Source organism: Mauremys mutica, chromosome 18, assembly GCF_020497125.1.
Source record: "Mauremys mutica isolate MM-2020 ecotype Southern chromosome 18, ASM2049712v1, whole genome shotgun sequence".
In the NCBI taxonomy this organism is placed as follows: domain Eukaryota; kingdom Metazoa; phylum Chordata; order Testudines; family Geoemydidae; genus Mauremys; species Mauremys mutica.
Window position 1 is genome coordinate 17,820,948 of NC_059089.1, and position 23,109 is coordinate 17,844,056.

The following is a 23,109-nucleotide window of genomic DNA, read 5'->3' on the forward strand; positions in this document are numbered from 1 at the left end:
CCCTCCTTTAAGCATGAGCAGCGTGAATAAAACAGCAATAATTGGGAGAAAACAGCATGTATTCAAAGAACCAGAAGAGTGCAACTCTGACATCAGACCAGTAATAGGAAATTTCAGTACAATCAACAAGTAGACAAGTGCGTCATGAAATTGGGCCTCCACTGAGTATCTTTTAACTAGTATTGAATATTTACTGTTACTCTGCTGAGATGCAGCTACCAAAGGCAAGTGTGTGTATTTACCATACGCAGGGTAAATTTACTAGCCCTTGTGTCTGGCAGTGATAGGAGGGTCTGTTCATCTGGTCTACAGCTGAATACGGTACTTGTACATTAAATAATCCTTGCATAAAATCTATTCCTTATACTCTGAACAGCTCATTTAATACCACTCTCCCCAACAAACTGTCCAGTAGTCTGCAAAGAGCTTGGGAAATATTTTTGCTTCAACTTTTGCAACCATCAAAATTGCTCGAGTCTTAGCTCCAAATCCCAGCCTGCTCACTCCTAGCATTCTCTGCTCCCCCTGAGCATCCCTTCTTGCTGCAGCTTCCAGGGGCTGTTTATAGGGGAATCACCTGATCCTCCAGCTCTGGCAGGACAAGCCACCCTGTTACATCCATTTCTGCTTTTCACAACAGGAACTGTCTCTTATTCTGTATGTGAACAGTGCATAGCACAACGGGGGACTCTGGAGGCTACTTGTAATACAAATAAGTAATAAATAAGAAGTGAAATGGAGGCTGAGGGTTAGTGGTACCTTCAAACGTATAGAGAGCTTTACAGGTTCCTATGGTAGGGAGTGGTTCTTCGTCATCAAACTCGTCATCAAACTCTGTCACTGGCACCTTCATCTCACTCTCCTGACTTGGCTCCTCTGTGTAACTGCCATCTGGGCTGCTCAAGAAAGGAAAATATACGGCAACTATAGCAACCAGCCTCAGGAGCAGTGAGACAAGGAACACGCACCTGCCAGAAACACTCAGCTGCGGAAAGTTAAGGGCCAAGCGAGTGGTGGCAGTTAGGGCCAACTTGATCATTTCGATATACCGTCAGGACGTGCCACTGTCAGTCAGTTCAGTCCACTCCTCCTGCCAAGGCCTCTCAAACGCATCTCTCTCGCCTACCTTTCCCAATGGCCAATGTAGTAGTTCTTTATGCTACTGCGTAAGGGCTTGCTGCATGTTCAGAAGGGCTGTTCCAACAGAAATACAGGGAGGGTGTATTTCTCAGTATTCTCTGCACATCGGAAGATGGGCCTAGGATTTTGGGCACTCCCAGAGTTTTTGGGCACCTGGATATTTCCCTTTCTAGTTTTCAGGATATTTCCATTAGGAGATATCTCTATAGTGGTGTGTAACGACTGAGAACATTATATGCACTGAACAAATGCCATGCAACAGTTCTAGCGCAGCCAGGATTAGAAGTTTCCCGACACAGCCAGCTCATGTGAGATTTCCAGTCCAATTTTCCATTCCCAAGAGGTCTGGAGGGGTCTTTATTGGGAAAAGAAGGGATTCCAGCTAGAGTGCTGCAGCTGGTAAGCATCCCACACAACATCTGTGTCTTCCTGCATATAAATCCGGAGGAACCCCACGGAAGTCAGTGGAGTTGCTCTGGATTTGCAGTGGCATAACAGTACAGAAAGTGGCCCCAGTCTTCAATCTGCTCTGCAGGGGTGAAATTCACATCTATTCAGAGGGCCAGCATGACACCTAAGCAACACTTACATCCCACTTAATGTCCTAACTGAGACATGACTGGTCAACAGGCCTTGTGCTAACTCTCTGCACAGGAATGAATTTCACCGTGTGCATGTTTGGAAGTGACAGAAACAAACTGGGCTTTAGACCTGTTAATGTTGTTCCTGGAAAACATTTACTCTCTTTGCATTTCCCCAAATTTTGCTGTGGCAAATTAGAATTTTCTGCATCAAAGTAAGGAATTATTTTCTCAGAGTGGCAGCTTGCAGTCTCATCATGGATTAGGCTTGTTGCATGCAAGATTTACACATCTATTGTTGAAGCACAGCAGTATCTTGTAAAGAAGAATTTGCCTCTAATGAAACGAAGGGAGGTGTAATAGTAACTAGCATGCTAGTCTGGACAGCTCTGTACAGATACTGTACCTCTCCCGGTCCTGTGCACAGTTATTGACGGCTGACGTGTTCTGGGTGTCATACATTCCACTCTGTCGTCTGCTCTGCTCAGTCCGCACAGGTAGCCTGCCTTCAACCTCGGCCAGCCAACCCTGCAAACAGAAAGCAATGGGTTTCATATGCACCAGATAGCCAAGGGACAGAGTTTGCTCTTACTTCGCCCGTTTAGAGATATACCTAACACCTGAACCACCAAACTACAGGCAAACAGTCCACTAGTATAAACACACTTAAATGTAGCTTCAAACTGCTGTCATTTAGACTGTCATTCTGCATTCTAAATCTATATTTAAAAATAATAACGTTGCCAAAAATGTATGGGCTGATTTGAAACACTGCATGAGTCACACCCCTGCTGGCTTAACAGCAGGAGTTTACTGGAGCTGGGCTGAAGTGCTGTTGGTCTAGGAACAAAGAGGTAAACAGAAGGAAGCCGTGATAATTTCAGAAACATAAAAGCACCCAAAAAAAAAATCCCTTATTGGCCAAATGGAAAAGGACAATAGTTGGGAGGAAAGGAAAAGCTGTTGGCTTTCAAAGGGGCCTCACAAGCAATGGAGAGTACGGCAAACAATTGTGACAAGCATCCAGAATTAATTGGCTGTGTACGTTTTAGTCCACAACATAATCTATAGTGCATGGAATGTAGTCCTTCCCTGTCCTTCCTTCTGCTGATGTAATTACAATAGTTTCTGTTTATAATGGGTTCAGTTATTCCAACTATTAGTTATACTCCAGAGTCTTTATATCTTTAAAATGCTTTCTGTTGACAGAAAGAGATTGTTCCTTAAAATGTGCTTCGTCTCCTGGCTTCTGTCCAGCTCCCAGACATTTCGATAGCTCTATCCATGGATCCTCATCACATTTACCATAGCAGCTTCTTTAGACAATAATGTGTTTCACAATTGATTTTTTTTATCCTGTTTTGGATTCCCACGAGACCTGGGTGGGGGTTGGGTGGAGATGAAGCTTTCGGTGCCCATCAGTTTTTTACCATCAGCAGATATCAGATTGGCAAAACGCACCTTCGGGTGTGAAAAGATTAAAGTGGAGCTTTTCCAAGTTCTCACCTGGTATCTATGTCTTCAAAGAGGCATTTAAAACCCGATATTGTTGCAAATGCAAGAGTATTAGAGCATTTCAGAGCATTCTCCTGCATCCCCCTGCTCTACATAAGCCATTTTCTGTGACAAATTACAGAAAAATCGAGTTGGCTGACAAATGCAGATGAAGGATCCAGGACATATTTATGCTAAAAGGTGGCTGTAAGGCTCCACTTGAGCAACATATTTAAATACTGCCTGACGATAAGCACTTACTTAAATCCATCCCTGTTATGCATGCACTTAAATGTTTTCCTGCATCAGTGCCTATTTGTTTAAAGCTACCATCATGAAAGTGCATTAGTACTTAAACCCCATCCAGACCTCAAATTTCTGGGCCTCTAGTCGCAACTTTTCCATATTTTGTCCCAGTTCAGCTAATTTGTGATCCACGCTGGCTGCATCTCCCATCTGTGGGTTCTTGATGTAGACATCTTTCATTTTTGTTAAGGCATCTCTGTGAGAAATAAAGAAAATGCAACACCAGTAAGTCAGGCAGCAGCTGGGTGTGTAAATCTTTCTGGAGAAACCAAAAAGTTCCAAACCAATCATTCTGCGTCTATGGTTACAGGGGTAACAAACTGTGGGGAGAAACCATGCCAGGGCTTTTGTTTTGTCTAGTGCCACCCATTTACTAATTAAAGATCTCTCCTTAACGTACCGAAGTTGTCGGCATGGAAGAGAGTTTATAAATTACCAGGCATTGCAAGAACTGGGGATAGCCTTTAGCAACGATTTGTAAGAGGTGCGACATTGCCCTGTGTATAAGCGGGATTCTTCCACCCTTAGTCATGTTGAGCCTTACTCCACAAATATAGCCCAGGAGGTTTTTTCAGTGTAACTAAAGATGGTAGAATGAGCTCTACAAGCAAATCATTTCCAAGAGTGGCATAAGAAAGGTACTGAGCCAGTGTAAACATGCAGGATTAGATTTAGATTAAAATGAATGGGAATTGGACATCCAACTAATCAGAGGAAAGGTGACTCTATTCTTGGATTAGGATATTTTGGGGGGAGGAGATGGGGAGAGTCAAGGTGTGGAATTGTCTTTCATTCACACCCACAGCTCTCCACCCCTCCCCCGCAAAGAATGGCCTCTGAACTCGCTAGATCAGGGGTGGGCAAACGTTTTGGTCTGAGGGCCACATCTGGGTATGGAAATTGTATGGTGGGCCATGAATGCTCATGAAATTGGAGGTTGGGGTGTGGGAGGGGGTGAGGGGTGCAGGCTCCGGGCAGTGCTTACCTCAAGCAGCGGCATGTCCCTCCTCTGTCTCCTACGCGGAGGGGCAGCCAGGGGGCTCCGCACGGTGCCCCTGCCCCAAGCATCACCCCCACAGCTCCCATTGGCCATGGTTGCCAGCCAATGGGAGCTGCGGGGGCAGCGCTTGGGGCAGGGGCAGCGTGCGGAGCCCCCTGGCTGCCCCTCCGCATAGGAGACAGAGGAGGGACATGCTGCTGCTTCTGGGAGCCGTGCGGAGCAGGGCAAGCCCCCGACCCTGCTCCTCGGCTGGAGCAGGGCAAGCCCCGGACCCTACTCCCCAGCAGGAGCTCAAGGGCCGGATTAGTTTGCCCACCCTGTGCTAGATAAATATCTTCCCAGTCTTATGGACATATTGAAGTGCTCACATCATCTCTCCACATCCTGGGCTGAATGCCATCCTAGAGAATAGGCTAAAGGCTGGGAGGTGGGCATTCCAGTAACGGAATGGAGTGCTAACGAGAAACTCCCGCTCTGCCTACTGCATTGTGTTCACCTTAAGAATATGCAACATAATTTGCTCCTGATATCATGGAAAACAAGGATTCCTGCTAAAAAAAAAACCCCAAAATTCTCTGATTAAAAAAAAAACATAAAAATCGGCATTTTTCCAAGATTAAAATGAAATCTGTAGCCCGCACCCTGCCGCCCGGGGCTGGCAGCCCGAGTCCCACTGCCCGGAGCTAAAACATCAATTTCCCATATTCCTGTGTGCACGCTGGTGGCAGGGGGTTCTACTGTATGTGTTTTTATTTTTTCCCAAAATGTAAAAACTAAAGATTCTTTGTAAAAAGGCAACTTCTGCATTTTTTCGTGTTTTTCAGTGGCAAATGCATTTCTAGGATCCCTGCTGATCAGTTTATTTCACATTGCTCCACTGTTCAGTCTAAAACTAAATCCAGATAGTTTGGCTTGGTAACAGTGTGCAACAGATGGACCTTAGGTCATGAGGTGACACTAGGTCTAGTTAAGTTATGCAGCATTTTGAGATTGTGTTGAAGGCTACACATTTCATATCAACTCAGGTGCTAAATGCCTAGGATCTCAGTGATGGTGCTTTTGAAGCACAATATCAGGAATCTGATATCACAAAGCCAACGTTAACATGCCTCACGCTGTCCTGTGCTCAACTAGAAGGCATGTCCTGCGGAGTCATCTTTCATGGCAATGTGTTGCACCTGACCTGAGGCAGGTTGAGGATGAATTTTAAGAGATTTTCTCTGCAGAACACGAAACATTTTAGGATTCAGAAATGAGTTGATTTATGAGCTGAGTTCTCATTACTGATGTGACTCTTCAGCATTGCTCCAGGCTTTACTTGAATCAAAATCCCACAATCCAAGTTATAACTTTTTATTTCTGAGGTTCCCACAAAATCTTTGACAATGGCAGCCCTGTGTCTGCTTTTGCTTTGTGCATGGAGAAACTGGGAAAAGAAGTGGGTGGCAAGGAAGTGGGATTGTTCTGTGGTTGGAGCCTTAAGGGCCATTATTTCAAATTTTAACTCATTTTTTTTTAAAATTAATTTTGTGTGTCTCTGACTGTTGCTTTTAGTACCTTGCTCACCAATCTTATTTTTCTGTCTATTGTAATCCTCACTCTGCATTGATTTCATGTATGATCTGAATATTAGGTTACACTGGAATCAGTTAAAGAAAATTAAGGGGAAAGGGAAATCTATTCAAGGAGAAAAGCTATAGCTACCGTATTATATGAAGGGAACATTGAAACAAAAGTAAACAGCTACCTATAGGCCTCCTTTTTTATTTCTGATATGAAATAGGGATTAACATCCCCACATAAGCTGTGAACTGACTTTTAACAGGGTTATCAGATCAAAGTTAAACACTTTTTTTGTGAAAACAAAAAAGACACTGGTTAAAATGCACAATTAAAGGGACAATCCTAGCCCAAGATGTGAATGAACATAGGAAGCTGCAAATACAAGCGGCCAGAACCGATCAATATAAATGGAGTCACTTGAAGTGCTTGCTTCTCAAGTAGGATGACAAATGAAGCCTCCTAATAACAAGTCTGCAAAAGCGCAAGAATCATTAGCTCTTCTGCTTCCAGGAAATGGACACTGGAGAGCACAGAGATTTTTAAAATGGGCCCTGATGAACAATCTCACACTTTTGTCAACACAGCCCTGCAGATAACAGGTTCTGTTATTAGGAATCTCCCTAGTGCATGTGATTCCTAAGCCTAAAAAGTACAAAAGCTTTTGGCTAAGTTCCAAGTACACTACACAGTACTGGGTTAATACTGGATTTGCCTTCTATTGGAGGACTGTATCTTGCATTACAGGGGAATGTGATAATCTAGGAAGTGTTTTCCCTCTCTGTTATAATCCTAAACTCATGAGCAATAACTAAACGCCAGAAATGGAAAGCTTCCAAGGTTGCCATACACAGGCTTGGTATATTTACAATAAGCCACCTGCTCAGTGCTGAGCGGTCTGTGATTTCAGTAGTCCTGAAAGACATGGTGGTTTGGCTAACTGAACAGAGATGGATCTTGTATTAAAATACTGTAAATATTGGGGCTGACTCATATTCAGAGGCAAATACAAAGTATCTGCGATTCCTGCCTGGCTCAGAAGAACACGATTGCTCACCTTAAAAAGGCTGTGCCAGAAAGAAAGACAAACTTTCTGTGGTGGCACCACCTACACAAGTCACTGAGATTCTTGTGCTATTGCCTTAGTATCCTGATACAACAGTGGTGGAATGCATTGCAAAAGAGGGTGGGTGGGATATACAGATAACTAGCAATCCTTCCCTCCGCTCCTTTTGACCTCCCCTTTAGGTCAAAATTAAAAAATTAACTTAAGAACTTAGACCACGGGGGAATTTTAGCTCGTCTCCTTGGCTGTTTTTAGTCATCTAGTGCCCTTTGCATCTTCTATTCCAAGAGCATCATATCAAATAAAAAGAACAGGAGTACTTGTGGCACCTTAAAGACTAACAAATTTATTTTAGCATGAGCTTTCGTGAGCTGCAGCTCACTTCTTCGGATGCTGTCATATCAAATAGTGATTCACAGGGCATGACCTACTATCTTGTTCTTATTTGTTGCTTGTGAAAGAAACAGCTTGCTAGTGGACACTACTGTTCTGCTAAATGAAAACGTTTCTCTAATTCTTTATTGTATCGTGGTTAGGCCTACCTTTGATCCATCTCCTTCTGAATATCTTTGTTTAGCTCATCAACCTTTTGCTGGAGTTTCTTTCTTCTTTGCTCAGGTGGGAGATTGCTGAAGTCCTCTGGTCCTCCCCCCTACACGCAGAGTGGGAGGAAAGAAAAAGGCAAATGAGAGACAAAAAAATTCTGGTCCATCCTTCAAAATTCTACTTTGAAAACACTTCACAGGAAAATCTGTGAAAAATCCCCATGGTCTGAAGCATTTGCATCCTTTATCTTTAGATCCCTAAAGCCTTGAATAGGTTGGGACCTGGATACTTGAAAAAATCCCATTACAACAGCTGAAAACAGCTGGGGAACTCTTGTGCCATTGATTAGGATCAACCTTTCTAGAGCCAGCAGCAGGGCACTAAGCACAGAAGTCTTTCTACCATGAAACTTGCTCCCTTCCTCCTGCTGTTTGCCATGGTCAGAGTTTCACACCCTTTAGGACATCATGTAAGATGCACTTATGCAGCCCAGCCCGTTTCTGACTACAGACAGTCACCGCTGAGCTATTTTTAGCCTGGCAGTTGAGTACTGTTATTGATCTCATGCAGGGTGGTTTATTTGGCTGCCCCAAGAGGGTAGCTTTTACAGGCCTGTTTAATTTATAGCTCTCTAGTCAGGGCCGGCTCCAGGGTTTTTGCTGCCCCAAGCAGCAAAAAGAAAAAAGAAAAAAAAAGCCACCATCGCGATCTGCGGCACTACCGCCGCCGCTTCAGTCTTCGGCAGCAATTCAGCGGCTGGTCCTTCGCTCTGAGAGGGAGTGAGAAACCCGCCGCCGAAGAGCCGGACGTGCCGCCCCTCTCCCGTGGCCACCCCAAGCACCTGCTTGCTGGGCTGGTGCCTGGACCCTCTAGTACCCAGATGCAGTGGGCACTCAAGATCTTTTTAAGTGGACAAATAAAAATGAATGTGGAATTCTCCCTAATTAAGGTGAAACATAAACACATGTAATTTGCATGAACTTCCTCCATTAGTTGTATTTCATTTACATACTAATAATTCATTGCTTTTATTTAAAAAAAAAAAAAAAGATGACTGCACCAATTCTATTAGCTATGTGGGAGTTCACACAGGGTGAAATTCACCCTGCCCAGAGTAACAGTACAAAGCCTTGTCATCACTTAGATCCCTCTTAAGCTGCTCATGCATAGCATGGCCCTGGTGCCAGATACTTGCACAGGGGTGAATTTCACCATCAGCGGAAAATCCTTCTCACCACATGGAATTAGGGGAAATTATCTGAAAAATACCTGAGAGTGTCATTCCTGAGCCACAGATGGCACAGCCATAGAAAACAGACAGCAGAAGACTGCCAGCCAAGAAACATGGAAGCCCGATGCTAGAAATTGTGAATCTGTTTCCATCCTGATTTAACACCACACTGGATTTTATCTGACAGAGTTCCATTCTCTCCGGAGGCCCTATCTTTCCTGCCTTCCCCTGCTGTGCTGCAGATGTCATCCTCACTGGAAGCACTTGCAAGCTTTTACTCTCATGCTGTGCTTCCATTTCACCTGTGCAACTGTAAACTGCAAACCCACAGCCAGGATATGGCTTCCTCTGACAACATGAAGATTGTGGGTGCTAGCGCCACAGAAGTAACCTTGATAAAACGGGTAAATCATTTTCCACTCTCTTAGAAGTGCTCTCTGATGTTAAGAGACTCTTGCACTCACTCACGCTATAGAAATTTTACCTTTGGGGTTATGCATGCAATTTATAACCGTACTGTATTCTTTCCAGTGGGTCACGACCGATGCACCATATGTTGAATCCCTAAACCATCCAGCAGGTCTGGTTCTCCTCTCGTTTACACTGGTTTAAATCGGAAGTAATTCCATTAGAGTCACAGAGTTATACTATCAAACAAACCAGAACAAGAGGGAGGAGAATCAGGCCGCCCATCTCTCATCTGTTTCTGATTTTGTTTGAAACAAAATACCCCGTCTGCCTTCAGACTGCCGCTCCCCCCTTCCTGCCAGTGCAGGGTTTATAGAGTAGATAGAATATATGCACAGTGAGTTTCCGAGCCTTTATGATTTTTTTTTATGGCAGCCCGTGCTTTCTCTGGCAGGGAGATGAGTGGAGGGGTTATGGTGAATGAGGCTGAAGACATCTCAATATTAATAAACTAGCTGTACCCTAATCTAAATTACTAACCTGAATTTATACAGCAGATTTTACAAATTTAATGCCAACAATTCCTTCACACAAAGGGATATTGAGGTGGGGGAGGGAGGGAGAGCTGACCCTGCAAATGCAAATCCAGACAAAGTTCAGCTGGCCAAGCAGCTTTGTGATGGCTTGTGATCGAAGTTGCTAGGTGGATTGTGTTAAAATGCCAAATGCTTTCCTCAGAAGAGTGTGATTCAGCAAATACTTTGCCTCAAAACCTGCACTCAGACCTTTTCAGCTGCGCACTGGCTGGGTTCTCCAGAACAGCTGCTTTTTCCGAGTTGTAGACAGTGCTATGTTCTAACAGAGCCTGTGTGTGTAGGAAGGGAGTGGAGGGCAGTTATAATGGGTCACCTTGCACCCTCCCCTGGCCCTAGTAGGAGTGGGAGTATAATATACACTGGACAGGCCATTAAGGAAAACTGGCACTCTCACTTAAAGGGACAATGATCTCCCATATCCCTAGGCTTGGTCTCTTTAGTGGAATTTAAGTCCACTTCCAAAAATATTCCCATTTTATGAAAGGATTCAAAAGGCAAAATGAATGTGAATGCAGGAAATAACAATGTGTTTTTTTTTGTTTTTTTTTACCAATTAGCTAAAATATGGTACATTCCAAAAATCTCATGCCACTCCCTGTAATCCTGGACAGATTTGATTTATTATCTTCACACACCATTAGAATCTGCATGCTACAGGAGAGGTCTGTTTTCATTTATACTTGTTCGTGCAAATGTCATTTTCTTTAAAATATTCCCCATCCCCTGTACAGGCATTACAAGAGGTCCATGTATTTTGCTAATGGAGTAAGATCATTAAAGCTGTACATATCCTGGTCACGCTGAAGAGTCTGGAGTTGTTTGGAGGATGGGAGGGATATGTAGCTACATAAAAGGCTACAAAAACATACTACTTAAAGGATACACACATGCAACAGACTCCCCCCAGTGATACCTTAATGACAAGTCACAAAAGCACCTAACTGAAAATGGAAAAGCCCTTTTAACACGGGGGTTTAATTCTGAAACCCTCCTCATCCAGAAACTTAGGCCCACGCTTGCAGCATCCAAGCACAGCAGGATTAGCAATACGGTGGGCGCTAGTAGACAATATTTCAGACCAATGCATTAACACTGCACAGAACTACATCCCTGACACTCACAAAGAACCCTCACTGAATTCACGAGTAACTTCTCATCAAAAAGGAGGCTCCAACTTCTGACCCAAGAGAGTCATGTCAAGAACCTTTTGCACGTTGGCTATACTTTATAGTATACGCTGCTGCATAGAAAGATCTGGCTTACACACATAATGCATCAGCTGCTTCCTAGTAATATGACTAGCAAATAGAATGAGTGGAAGGACTCTGTATAAACATCAATGACTGCTAGCTCTGTGGCTTGGTGGAGAGACAAGGTGGGTGAGGTAATATCTTTTCTTGGACCAACTTCTGTTGGTGAGAAAGAGAAGCTTTTGAGCTACACAGAGCTAAGGGCAACTGGGTTTGTAAGCAACGGAGGGATCTCTGGATCTCTGCCATTTTTCCTTGGCACTGTCATGGGGCTGAAGTATTTAGGTTTGGACTGTGTCTGGAAAGGTAATGGCTACATGAGTTGTACTACTAAGGCTACTTAAGTGATGCTTTGCACTGCATCAGTGGAGCAGAAGGCCTTGAAATGCCCATGAAGATGCATAAACCCTGCTGCAGGCACTGCAGTGGAGGAGAGTAGCCTTAATGGCACAGGTATTCTTAGAAGAAGCCACCAATAATTCTCTCGCCTTGTGACAGAAGTCACCTGCTTTGGGGAGACTTGGTGCAGAATGATGACCCCAAGAATAATGGGGTGAAAGAAACTAAAAGACCCTGACTGACCAGAAAAGGAAACCTCCCAAACTAACATCACTAATGAGCTACTGCAGATCCTTTGAGGCTTCCTAAAACTTACATCAGTCCTTTGTACCCTGCTACATGTTGGCCTGAAATGATTCAGCAAAACTATTTAAATTGAATTCTTCTGCTAGGATCAGGAGCACAAGAAAGCCAAGACAAGTTATCCAAAACATACCAACGTTTGGATAACTCTGCCTTAACAGTATGCTGTCTTGGATGTAAAATACATCATCACATCATTTCTTTTCACACATGCTCTTACCCCTTTGCGATGCATTCTCTTACCGTATTTCGAGATATCATCCTGGTTGTATCCAAGACTAGATTTAGGATTCATATATACACGATCATTTGCAAATTTCAATCAAACTGAGTTAACCTTCTTGGTTAAAGTTTATTTAACTTTAATTAAATTTCATTGTTAGTTTTTCTGGAGGCCTATATAGGGCTGTAAAATGCAGGTAACAATGATTCAGACTTCCAGTGATTATTAGTACCTGAACATGGAAAACATACCATTTATGACTGTGTTGCAGTCAGATAAAAGGCTTTTACTTTTCTCTGTATAAAGGGCCACAGCACAGCCACAGCAGAGACACTTCTAACATTAATTCTCCCATGTATATTTCAGGTACAGCAATAGAACTGATTGGTGTAATTTTTGCTACATTTTTATAGCCCTAGATCAGCGGTTCTCAAACTGTGGGACAGGACCCCATTTTAATGGTGTTGCCAGGGCCGGCTTAGACTTGCTGGGGCCTGGGGCTGAACCCCGAGTCCCACTGCCCAAGGCTGAAGCTGATGCCCAAGGGCTTCCCCCTCCCCCCAACCCCTGCCCAGGGTGATGGGGCTCTAGTTTTGGGACCCCCCTACACCCAGGGAGGTGGGACTCAGGCAGGCTCAGGCTTTGTTTCCCCCTCCTGATCAGCTCATGTAGTAATTTTTGTTGTCAGAAGGTCACGGTGCAATGAAGTTTGAGAACCCCTGCCCTAGATTACAAAAAATAAAGATAAACTACACTATAAATGAGGAGTTAATTTTTTAGCAGCTTATTAGAAAGATTGAATTCTGATCACCTCTATTAGATTCCAGACCTGCGTATTCAAAGTTATCTGATAAATGTCAAACAAAGCAAACACAAAGAAGAAACAAATTTAAAATTAATGTCAGTCATGTTGTAGGTGTCACAGTGCACACAGAAAAACACACACAGAAAACTGTGGTTAAAACGCAGGACAAACATGCTGTAATTGTGCTTACCAGCTTGAGAGAAAGCTTCATGTAAAAATTGTAGGGGTAGAGGAAAAAAGAGAAAAAACAAGCGCATCAGTAGAAGAGGAACTTTTTCAGTCCGACTGTTATAATAAAACGACACACACATTCTCCTCACTGTTGGTATGTGAAAATGGGTAACACTAGTAATAGATCTGTGCAAAAGTTCACAAGATGGGCCAAACCCTACCATTCAGCTGCCATTTCATCAGTGGAAGTGGAAAAGGAAAACATGTTACACCTTTGCATCATATTTGCTTTGGCAGTGCCGGTGAAAGCGTGACCCAGGCTGACTTACTTCAATGGCTAAGATAGCAATAGCGTACCCCCTTTAAGTAGCACCTTGCACTCTGGAAAACTGGTGCTCTGCAATACTTACATAATTAGGTAAGTCACCCCACTCAACACTGAGGCGGTGCTGAAATTCAGCCTCTGCTGGGGTGGCACCCAACACACATCACAGGTGCCAGCCATGCTATACAGCTCATTAGGGCAGGGAGTGGGAAATAATGAATTGAAATTCTGCCAGGACATTGGGACCAAGCCTTGGACCCCTCCTGTAAAACATGCCATGGGATCTATAATGATTCCAAGTGGTCGGGGCTTAGTTTGCACGTTACCACCCAAAAGACAGTATTCCCTTACTACCATGCTAGAGCATTAATTAAGAGGGAAGAGTGTCCTCTGTGTAATAACCAACACCACTTCTTGCAGCACCTAGGCCATCCTTGTAGGTCTCCCATCCAACTACTAATCAAGTTTCTTTAGATTATAAGGTCTGACAAGATCACAGCAAAGGAAAAAAAAAATCTCTACCCTTCTTTTTACCCAATTATTTCCATTTACAGTTTTCACTTTTATCTCCATGCCCACTCTATTGACCGATATACAAATCCCTTACGTGATACATACAGTCCCTTTCCTTCTTTATGTACAGCCAATACGTTATCATTTAATTAGCCTGGATACCAAGAGCCTGACTGTTGTACATTAACGGCCATACGAGTGATTTGTCTCTGTCCTACAAAACTTACAAATACAGCTATCTTACATGGTGTAGCTGTACCTCATTACTTAAACTACAGTGCCTTCTTACTAGGGTTGCAAAGCCACTGTCACAGCTGCAACACAGGGTGCTTTCCAGGAGCTGCACAGAATACACAGAAGTATTTCAGCACCATTCCATACTGGACCTAGGGGCATGATTTAACTGCTGTTTAATACAAGAAACTGGGTTTTAAAGGTTATTGCTTGGAAGGGAGGGAAGAATCCAACTTTGTTTCCCAAGAGCTCCTCCCACCTCACTCTCCGATATTCTGCATTCTGACTGTTGCAAGCCTCTGGGGCGTAATGGCTGGGATGCATAAACTATGTAGCAAACCCCTAGAACACATAAATGTATTTAAATATACTCTGTGCTGAAGCAAAGAAAGCCAGATGGAACATGGAGGGCAGGCACTCCGCTCACACCATGAGCTAAGCCATAATTTAAGACTTTGGCGCGCTTCTGCATTCAAAAGTTGCATGCAGTTAAAAACTGGGAAGTCCACTGGTTATTGTGTTCTGATCTTTAATAAGCTAACAGAAGTGCCAGTTTTAGGCAAACACAGTTCTCTAAGACTGGACCTAAAATAATGGTAGGGCAGTGGAAGCACAAGTTAAGCACATTTTTTGACATTGCATTTTAACCTTTATGAAGCTTTCAAGGTTATTTACAGTCACTTGGCTGAATTTAATTTTATATTAAAATAAAAATAAGCCTAGCAATCAAACAAATAATGGCCTTAAAACAAATAATGATAGATTCCCCATGAATTGATCCAACATGAATTGCATTTTTGTGATAATGAAACTGGTCAACTAGGTTCCCCTGCAGTTAAGTCAGCCAGTAAATCAAAATATGGCCCTAACCCCAGAGCCTAGAGAAGTCTAACTCAAGAAATGAAGAGGCTCTTGAAATAACCAAACAAAAGTAATCTATTTTTGAAAGTCGAGGAATAATTATACAAATGAAAAGAGGATCTGACTAAATATCTTGCTGAAGAGATTCAAATCTAGGCAGCCCTTATTTTCATAATTGCTTTAGCATTCCTGTGAACTTTAGCATAGACATGATCAGCACAAGTTGAGATCCTTGTACATAAATACACACAACAGTTATGGTGCAGAAAAAATATTCACCTACAAAGCACTCTATAATGCACAAATGTTTGCTACATGCGCTACATTCTAAACACTAATCTATGGCCAAAGAGTCATCAGCATTAAAACTATTCTTTTACTGTAAATTCAGCAAATGTTAAGGAATAATAGACACTACATGTCTAATACGTATGTTGTTGTTTGTTACGTATTATGAAAACCAGAAATCTGATTAATAACACCCCCCCCAAAATGTACAACAGGCATTGTTATACACAGCATGAATAACAAAGCAGTAGAGATTTTAATAGGTTGTAAATCAAATGAAAACAATGAAATGCTGAACTTAAAAGCAGATTCAAAGTTTTCTGTTTTTGAAAAACATTGACATTATATGGCAGCAATTCAATTGCTGTACATCTGAGAAGACTGGGGAAAAAACGTGTATTAAATGTAGCTACTAAATGACTTTTTTTTTTGGCCAATTCTGTTGGGTTTTCACAGTTAGAGATTTGCTCAGTTCATGGGAGAATGGGGACTTTTCTTCAAACGATTAGAGTGACATTTCTAGACAATGTAATGAGCAAATCCCACCCAACTGTCCCTTTAAGGCAGGTCTAACATAGCACTGCAGGGAACAATGAAGAGCCTAAGAGCCACAAGCTTCAATAACACACGAGAGAGCACGAAAGCCAACAAGTCCATGTGTTATTGGACAATCACGGACACTAACCTCACTTACAAAAGACAGGGGACTGGACGTCGGGTTTATCAAAGGCTAAAATGTTTCATCTTTGATCCTGTAACAATCTCCTCTACAGTCTGGCTTTGTGCATCGTGTTTAGAAGTCACAGCTCTGGATCCCATGAACCACAAATGTTACATGAAGTTCAGGGAAGCTTTAGTGGTGGGTTAAAGCTCTGTTGTAGATAGCACAGTATCACTGCACTGATACGAATGCACTGCCATTCTGCATGGATAGGCTTATATTTACAAAGAGCCACAAAAATATTCTTAACAAACAGAGTGGAACCCTCTTAGAATACCTTTACAGAGAAAAACCTCAGTGTATAGCTGAGGTCAGCCTACAAGTCTAACCAGTCTTGCAATTAGCACACTGCAGTGAGTTGAAATAGTTTGGGATTATGCTTTCCTATAGAGGTTTCTGACAGCTAAACTCACTTTAAGCAGGTTCCACTGTAGTCTGAATTTCTCATGTTTAACCATTTTAGTGGTGCCAATTTCAGCTTTTCCAGTACCGAGAGCTGTCCCTCTTTCACAGGCTCAGTTGTTTCTATCAGTAAATCATGGCTCTCCTCACAGTGAATTTGCAGTTTCCTTATGCCTTCTGCGAACCTCATTTCCACTGAAGCACCCTTTTGCAGTGTTGTAAGTGGGGTTAGTGACTGTGCAGCAATTGTATGGGCTGATCACACCACACACAAACTTACAACATAGTCCCTAGCCTCAACGGCACACGTGGGTTTCCCTAAAGTCCTCTTCATGAGTTCTTTGTGAAAATGCAAAGAGTGAGTCTGCCGGTGAGTCAGCAAGAGAAAACACACACTTGTTAAAGAGGAGACTAACAAGAACACCTCAACATTTACTGTTTCTACAGCAAAATGATAGCTCTGGGCTTAATTAACCTTTAGGTGCGATGGTGGGAACCTGCAAGATACCAGATAACTTCTGAGGGATTTTCTCTCTTTTGGTAAATTAACTAAGCGTCATATTTTTAAACACTAGATTAAATATGCCAAATTAGAAACTATTCTTTGTTCAGGCCAGAATAAATTAAGGCTTTTAAAAAAACTGGTCTTGGCACAGGGGATGTATTAAAATAATGACCATTCCCAAGGGCAAGGGATACAGTTACTTTTCTTGTATGCTGACATTACATATCACCCATAATGAAGAAACGTTTAATTCAGGTGGACTAATAGTTAAGGTGGCACATCAATGAACAGGGTGAACAGTATGTCACAGAGGTGAGACAAAATGATCAAGGAAACATATTAACTGGTGCAATGGAAAGAAAAGTTACATTGTAATAAAGTCAACAACTTCCACTAGAAAAGAAACCACAAAATCCCTCTCTCATTTTTACTGTGATGGCCTGGAGAACAGAATCTGGTTGAGCCTAGTAATACAGGTAAAATCTGGATTTTTCTGTTTGTTTAAAAGAGTTGCTCTTTAAATGAAAAAGCTTGTGTTACTGCCACTCAGCAATTGTAAAATACAACAACATAAAGTTAATATCAAGTAACAAAGAACTGGATTTTGTATGCCCTTAAAAATGGCATTTGAAAATGCAGAGCAAGCATAAATGAAACTAAGAGTTATGCAAGTGTTTCCTTACTTTCTGCATATGCTTTTTTGCCCCTCTACCTTCCTGAAGGGACACAGTCAACCTAAAGACCATACTTCTGCCTGATTTTAAAAAAACATTCTTTTTACATATAACATCTAAAATTACTATAATTAAAAGAAAATAGAGAAACACAATCTTTCTCCATTTCTAGTTGATTACAGCACCTACTATAGATCAGTTTCACTGTTTCCGCTGTACTGTCTGTCAATTTCTTCTATTTGTGTGGGTCTTTCAGAGCAAAAAGGGAGAGAGAAAAATGTTATGGAAAATATTATTTGAAAACCACAGACATTTGCAGGATGCAGGCACCTGCAACTACTTTTAACTAAATTTTTAAAGACTGACTAGGATTTCAAGTTGCCAGTAACCCTTCATATTGATGCTGACTGAAACCCTTTGAACTAAGCTAATGTCTGCTCTTGATTATTGGATGGACTTTTGCCTCTTCCGAAGGAGAAGGATTCAAGAAATCATCAGTTCGGAGGCCTAACTCAAAACAGGTTAAATGTAGGACCGGTATCTCACATCGTTTCTTTGAATATTTGTTAACAGTTTTGTGCTATTTCTTTTTTAAATTCAGGAATTATTTCTCCACATCCCCGAGCTGTGTAACACCCTGCACTAAATAAACATTACACGTGGAAATCACTAGAATTTGCTAAACAGCCAAATCCATTCTGAATGCCTGGGATTTGTGTAGTAAGTCTGTGATTTTCATTTATTTTTGGATAGCAAAGTGCCAATTACCATGGGAATTTCACACCATGTGCAATTTTGCATCTGTTGACCTAAGTTGTTTAGATCCAGTTTCTCCCAAACTTGCTCAAATTGAGTAGTCTCTTACTATGCAATTACTCCCACTGAAATTAAGAGGAGTATTTATATAGTATGGGTCAGATCCAGCTCCCAGTGAAGTCAATGGTGACCTTTCCACTGATTTTAATGGGAGTTGGAGTGGGCCCTAAGAAACCAATATGAGTCAATATGAGTAAAGCTGGCATGAGGAAGGGATAGCTCAGTGGTTTGAGCATTGGCCTGCTAAACCCAGGGTTGAGAGTTCAATCCCTGAGGGGGCCACTTAGGGATCTGGGGCAAAAATCAGTACTTGGTCCTGCTAGTGAAGGCAGGGGGCTGGACTTGATGACCTTTCAAGGTCCCTTCCAGTTCTAGGAGATAGGTATATCTCCAATTATAAATATATATATATATATGAGTACTTGAATATTGTGTGCAGATGTGGTCGCTCCATCTCAAAAAAGATCTACTGGAATCAGAAAAGGGCAACAAAAATGATTAGGGGTATGGAATGGCTTCCATATGAGGAGAGATTAATAAGACAGGGACTTTTCAGGTTGGAAAAGATATAACTAAGGGGGGAATATGATAGAGGTCTATAAAATCATGACTGGTATGCATAAAGTAAATAAGAAAGTGTTATTTACTTCTTCTCATAACACAAGAATTAGGGGTCACCAAATGAAATTAATAGGCAGCAGCTTTCAAACAAACAAAAGGAAGTATTTCTTCACACAACACAAAGTCAACCTGTGGAACTCCTTGAGAGAGGATGCTGTGAAGGCCAAGACTATAACAGGGTTCAAAAAAGAACTAAATAAGGTCATGGAGGATAGGTCCATCAATGGCTATTAGCTGAGATGGGCAGGGATGGTGTCTCTAGCCTCTGTTTGCCAGAAGCTGGGAATGGGCAACAGGGAATGGATCCCTTGAGGGTTACCTGTTCTGTTCATTCCCTCTTGGGCACCTGGCATTGGCCACTGTCAGAAGACAGGATACTGGGCTAGATGGACCTTTGGTCTGACCTAGTAGGGCCGTTCTTATGTTCCTACAGTCAGTCCCTTATTGATTAGATTAACTGAAGAATCTACATAATATTTAGGCATCTATGGTGGCAATATCTATTTCAAGATATCTGGCTAGGATGGGCACACTCTCTGAGCAAACAGAGGTGGTATATAGACAACAGCAAGCTCTAATGAAACACTTTGGTCAGCTAAACACTTTTGCTTTGCCAAATATCCCCTAAATCGCACTGTCCTATAGGGTTCCTGTATTTCTTTTCCACCTGTGCATCAATAAAAGCTTTCTTCAGTATAGGCAGCTTCTCCCAACCTCCTCCTGCCAAATTCCTTCAGTAACACTACTGTCCAATATGTGTAACATCAGAGGTCATCCTCATGTGTCAAATTCAGGTCCTGTTGATTCGGGGGATGTGGGAGGAGGGCAGGACAGGCATACCTTATAATATCAATACTGTAAAAGCAGCTTTAACCCAGATGTTTACTCTGACACAGCTGTGGCCCCATGCAGATATTCTTGCCAGGGCTACAATCAAGCTGCACTAACACGAGGGGTTGGGTTAGACCATATCTGCTCTAACACATGCCAGCCATACTCCTTGTATAGAGCTATGATAGGTTCATAGGTTTTTCAGGCCTGAAGGGACCATTATGATTGTCTAGTCTTGACCTCCTGCATAACGATGAGCCCTAGAATTTCACCTAGTAACTCTGGCCACCAAAGATCAATGGAACATGAACTTTATGAGTTTCACAGACAGCCACAGCAGACTGGCACAACTTAGTTGCCTCTTTTGCTCTGTACTTGTATATAGAGGAAGTGGCCTGAATTTGCCCCACGGAAGAACATGTAATGTTCTGAACGTTGGCTTGTGGTATCGCTGAATCAGACAGGGAAAAGTATCTGTTTACACACAAACATCTTGGTAGCTAACAACAAAAGGAAGTGAAATACAGAAAAGCACATCCAAAGGTTTAACAAGGCTTTAGCAAGATATTTTTGTTTTTTTAAAAAATGAACGTGTCAGTGGGTAATTAGAGTGATTCTAAAGAAAGCTAGGTGAGCTTTCTACCTTTATAATTTCAGCTTTCACTCTACTCAGTTAAAAACTATACAGTATACAATATACGTGTGTGAATTTGGCTGAGGGGGCATTAAAGCTTGAATAGCGGCTCTCTTAGTACTGTCATATGATTAGTGTATAATGACATTTCATGAACAAAATGTTTAAAGCGATTAGTCATAATTGCTTAGATAGCCAAATATTTACTAACTAAGTATATGTGCATTGGAAATACACATTTCTGAAGCACCCACAGGGCTTTTGTGTGGTGCAAAATAAAAAAGACATTTTTACAAGCTAGAAACACCCAACAATGTTTTGGGAACACTGTCAGTGAACCGCACTGATGCCTTTTACAAGGTCAGACTGTTATACCCTTGCTCACTCTATGAGTAGTGCCATTTAAATAGGGTGACCAGACAGCAAATGTGAAAAATTGGGACAGGCGGTAGGGGGATAATAGGACCCTATGTAAGAAAAAGACCCAAAAATTGGGACTGTCCCTATAAAATCGGGACATCTGGTCACCCTATATTTAAATCACTTGAGCTAATCTCAGAGGAAGGTGCTACTCAACCTGAGCAAGCCTATCAGAATCCAGCTGTCTCAGAGATACCTACAAGTAGAGCCTCCAATGTAGAACTGAAAGAATGAGCTTCCCCCTCAAGTCATTAGGAAATATTCTTGTGAGGGAAGTTGTGTAATTTTGCACTTATTTTATGAAAAACTTTGAAACTTTCACATTTCCAGTGGTTTTTTTTGACAGGGAAACTAATGTTTTAGTACTACTTTGAACTGTAAACTTGTCAAGATGGCAGTTCTCAGACAGAATGTAATATTGTTTTTTTAATATGCTATTTAAGAGGTTTTTTTTTTTTAAATGATTTACTCTTTGTAACCAGATGCAGTGATTAGGATACGGGTTGCACTGGAGTTCTCCAAATACCTCAACATCATGTCATTACAAAGAAGGTCTCTAAACAGATCATTTCCAGTTTTACTGAACTACATCTTCTGGATCAAACTATCAATGGGATTCCCTGTGGAGAGCAGAATTTGGACCTTTATATCCAGTTAGCTCCTTATTGTGACAGCTCGCTTTTAAAAACCTGAAAACTAACAGATACAGCTGCTTTCTATACTGTTCTATTAGGCTTAGAAAGGAAAATAATCCTTATGAAATTACCTAATAACCAAGGGCTATACTGTGCCATCCACTTCTTAGCACGCTTAAAAATTGATGGCACAACATGGTAGAATAACAGACATGTCTTAATTTTCAAAGGAAGAACATTCTGCCTTAAATGTGAAGTTTGTATATACAGCTTCTGTAATTTTTTTAAAGAGTTATAATGAAAATAATATTTAGCTCAATATAAATACCCCAAACATCAATTTATAAATACAGACTCAGGCTCCTGCAAGTAGTCCTCTGAAATCATGTGAATAAAGATTACAGACACAACTAAGCATTGCAGGATCAGGCCTGTTGTTTTATGCCCATTTCTCTACACTTTACTGTCTAGTTCTATTTGTTTTAGGGCTGTTGATTAACCATGGTTAACTCATGTGATTAACTCAAAAAAGTAATCGTGATTAAAAAAATTAATCACAATTAATTGCAGTTTTAATTGCACTGTTAAACAATAGAATACCAATTGAAATTTATTAAATATTTTGGATGTTTTTCTACGTTTTCAGATATATTGTATTCTGTGTTGTAATTGTAATCAAAGTGTAGATTATTTTTTATTACAAATATTTGCACTGTAAAAATGATAAACAAAAGAAATAGTATTTTTCAATTCACCTCACACAAGTACTGAAGTGCAATCTCTTTTTTGTGAAAGTGTAATTTACAAATGCAGATTTTGTTTAGTTACATAACTGCACTCAAAAACAAAACAGCGTAAATCTTTTGAGTCTACAAGTCCACTCAGTCCTACTTCTTGTTCTGCCAATCAGTAAGACAAACAAGTTTGTTTACATTGTTGGGAGATACTGCTGCCTGCTTCTTATTCACAATGTCACCTGAAAGTGAGAACAGGCGTTCGCATGGCACTTTTGTAGCCAGCGTTGCAAGGTATTTACATGCCAGATATGCTAAACATTTGTGTGCCCCTTCATGCTTTGGCCACCATTCCAGAGGACATGCTTACATGCTGATGATGCTCGTTAAAAAAATAATGTGTCAATTAAATTTGTGACTGTACTCCTTCGGGGGGGGGGGGAAGGGAAGGGAGAACTGCATGTCTCCTGCCTTGTTTTACCCACATTCTGCATATATTTCATGTTATGGCAGTCATGTTCATTTTAAAAACCTTTTAACAACAGATTTGACAACACACAAATAAGGTACCGATGTGAGATTTTGAAAAATAGCTACAGCACTCGACCCTAGGTTTAAGAATCTAAAGTGCGATCCAAAATCTGAGAGGGACAAGGTGTGGCACATGTTTTCAGAAGTTTTAAAAGAGTAACACTCTGACGCAGAAACTACAGAACCCAAACCACCAAAAAAGAAAATCAACCTTTTGCTGGTGGCATCTGACTCAGATGATGAAAATGAACATGCATCGGTCCACACTGCTTGGATTGTTATTGAGCAGAACCCGTCATCTGCATGGATGCATGTCCCCTGGAATGGTGGTTGAAGCATGAAGGG

At 41.6% G+C, this 23,109-nt stretch overlaps 1 protein-coding gene across 8 annotated transcripts in view; it reads right to left on the bottom strand.

Annotated features, from left to right (window-relative positions):
- FNBP1 (formin binding protein 1) overlaps positions 1-23,109 on the bottom strand; it is a 146,318-nt gene that overhangs the window by 7,830 nt on the left and 115,379 nt on the right. For 4 of the 8 annotated variants that reach the window (XM_044992963.1, XM_044992966.1, XM_044992967.1 and 1 more), the window contains exons 11-15: positions 13,039-13,053; positions 7,690-7,799; positions 3,585-3,717; positions 2,128-2,249; positions 760-899 (exon numbers count right to left, since the gene is read on the bottom strand). In XM_044992963.1, the coding sequence (XP_044848898.1) occupies positions 760-899; positions 2,128-2,249; positions 3,585-3,717; positions 7,690-7,799; positions 13,039-13,053 (520 nt within the window). The remainder of the gene's footprint in view (positions 1-759; positions 900-2,127; positions 2,250-3,584; positions 3,718-7,689; positions 7,800-13,038; positions 13,054-23,109) is intronic. The other 4 variants (XM_044992968.1, XM_044992962.1, XM_044992964.1 and 1 more) reach the window with 3 other exon arrangements.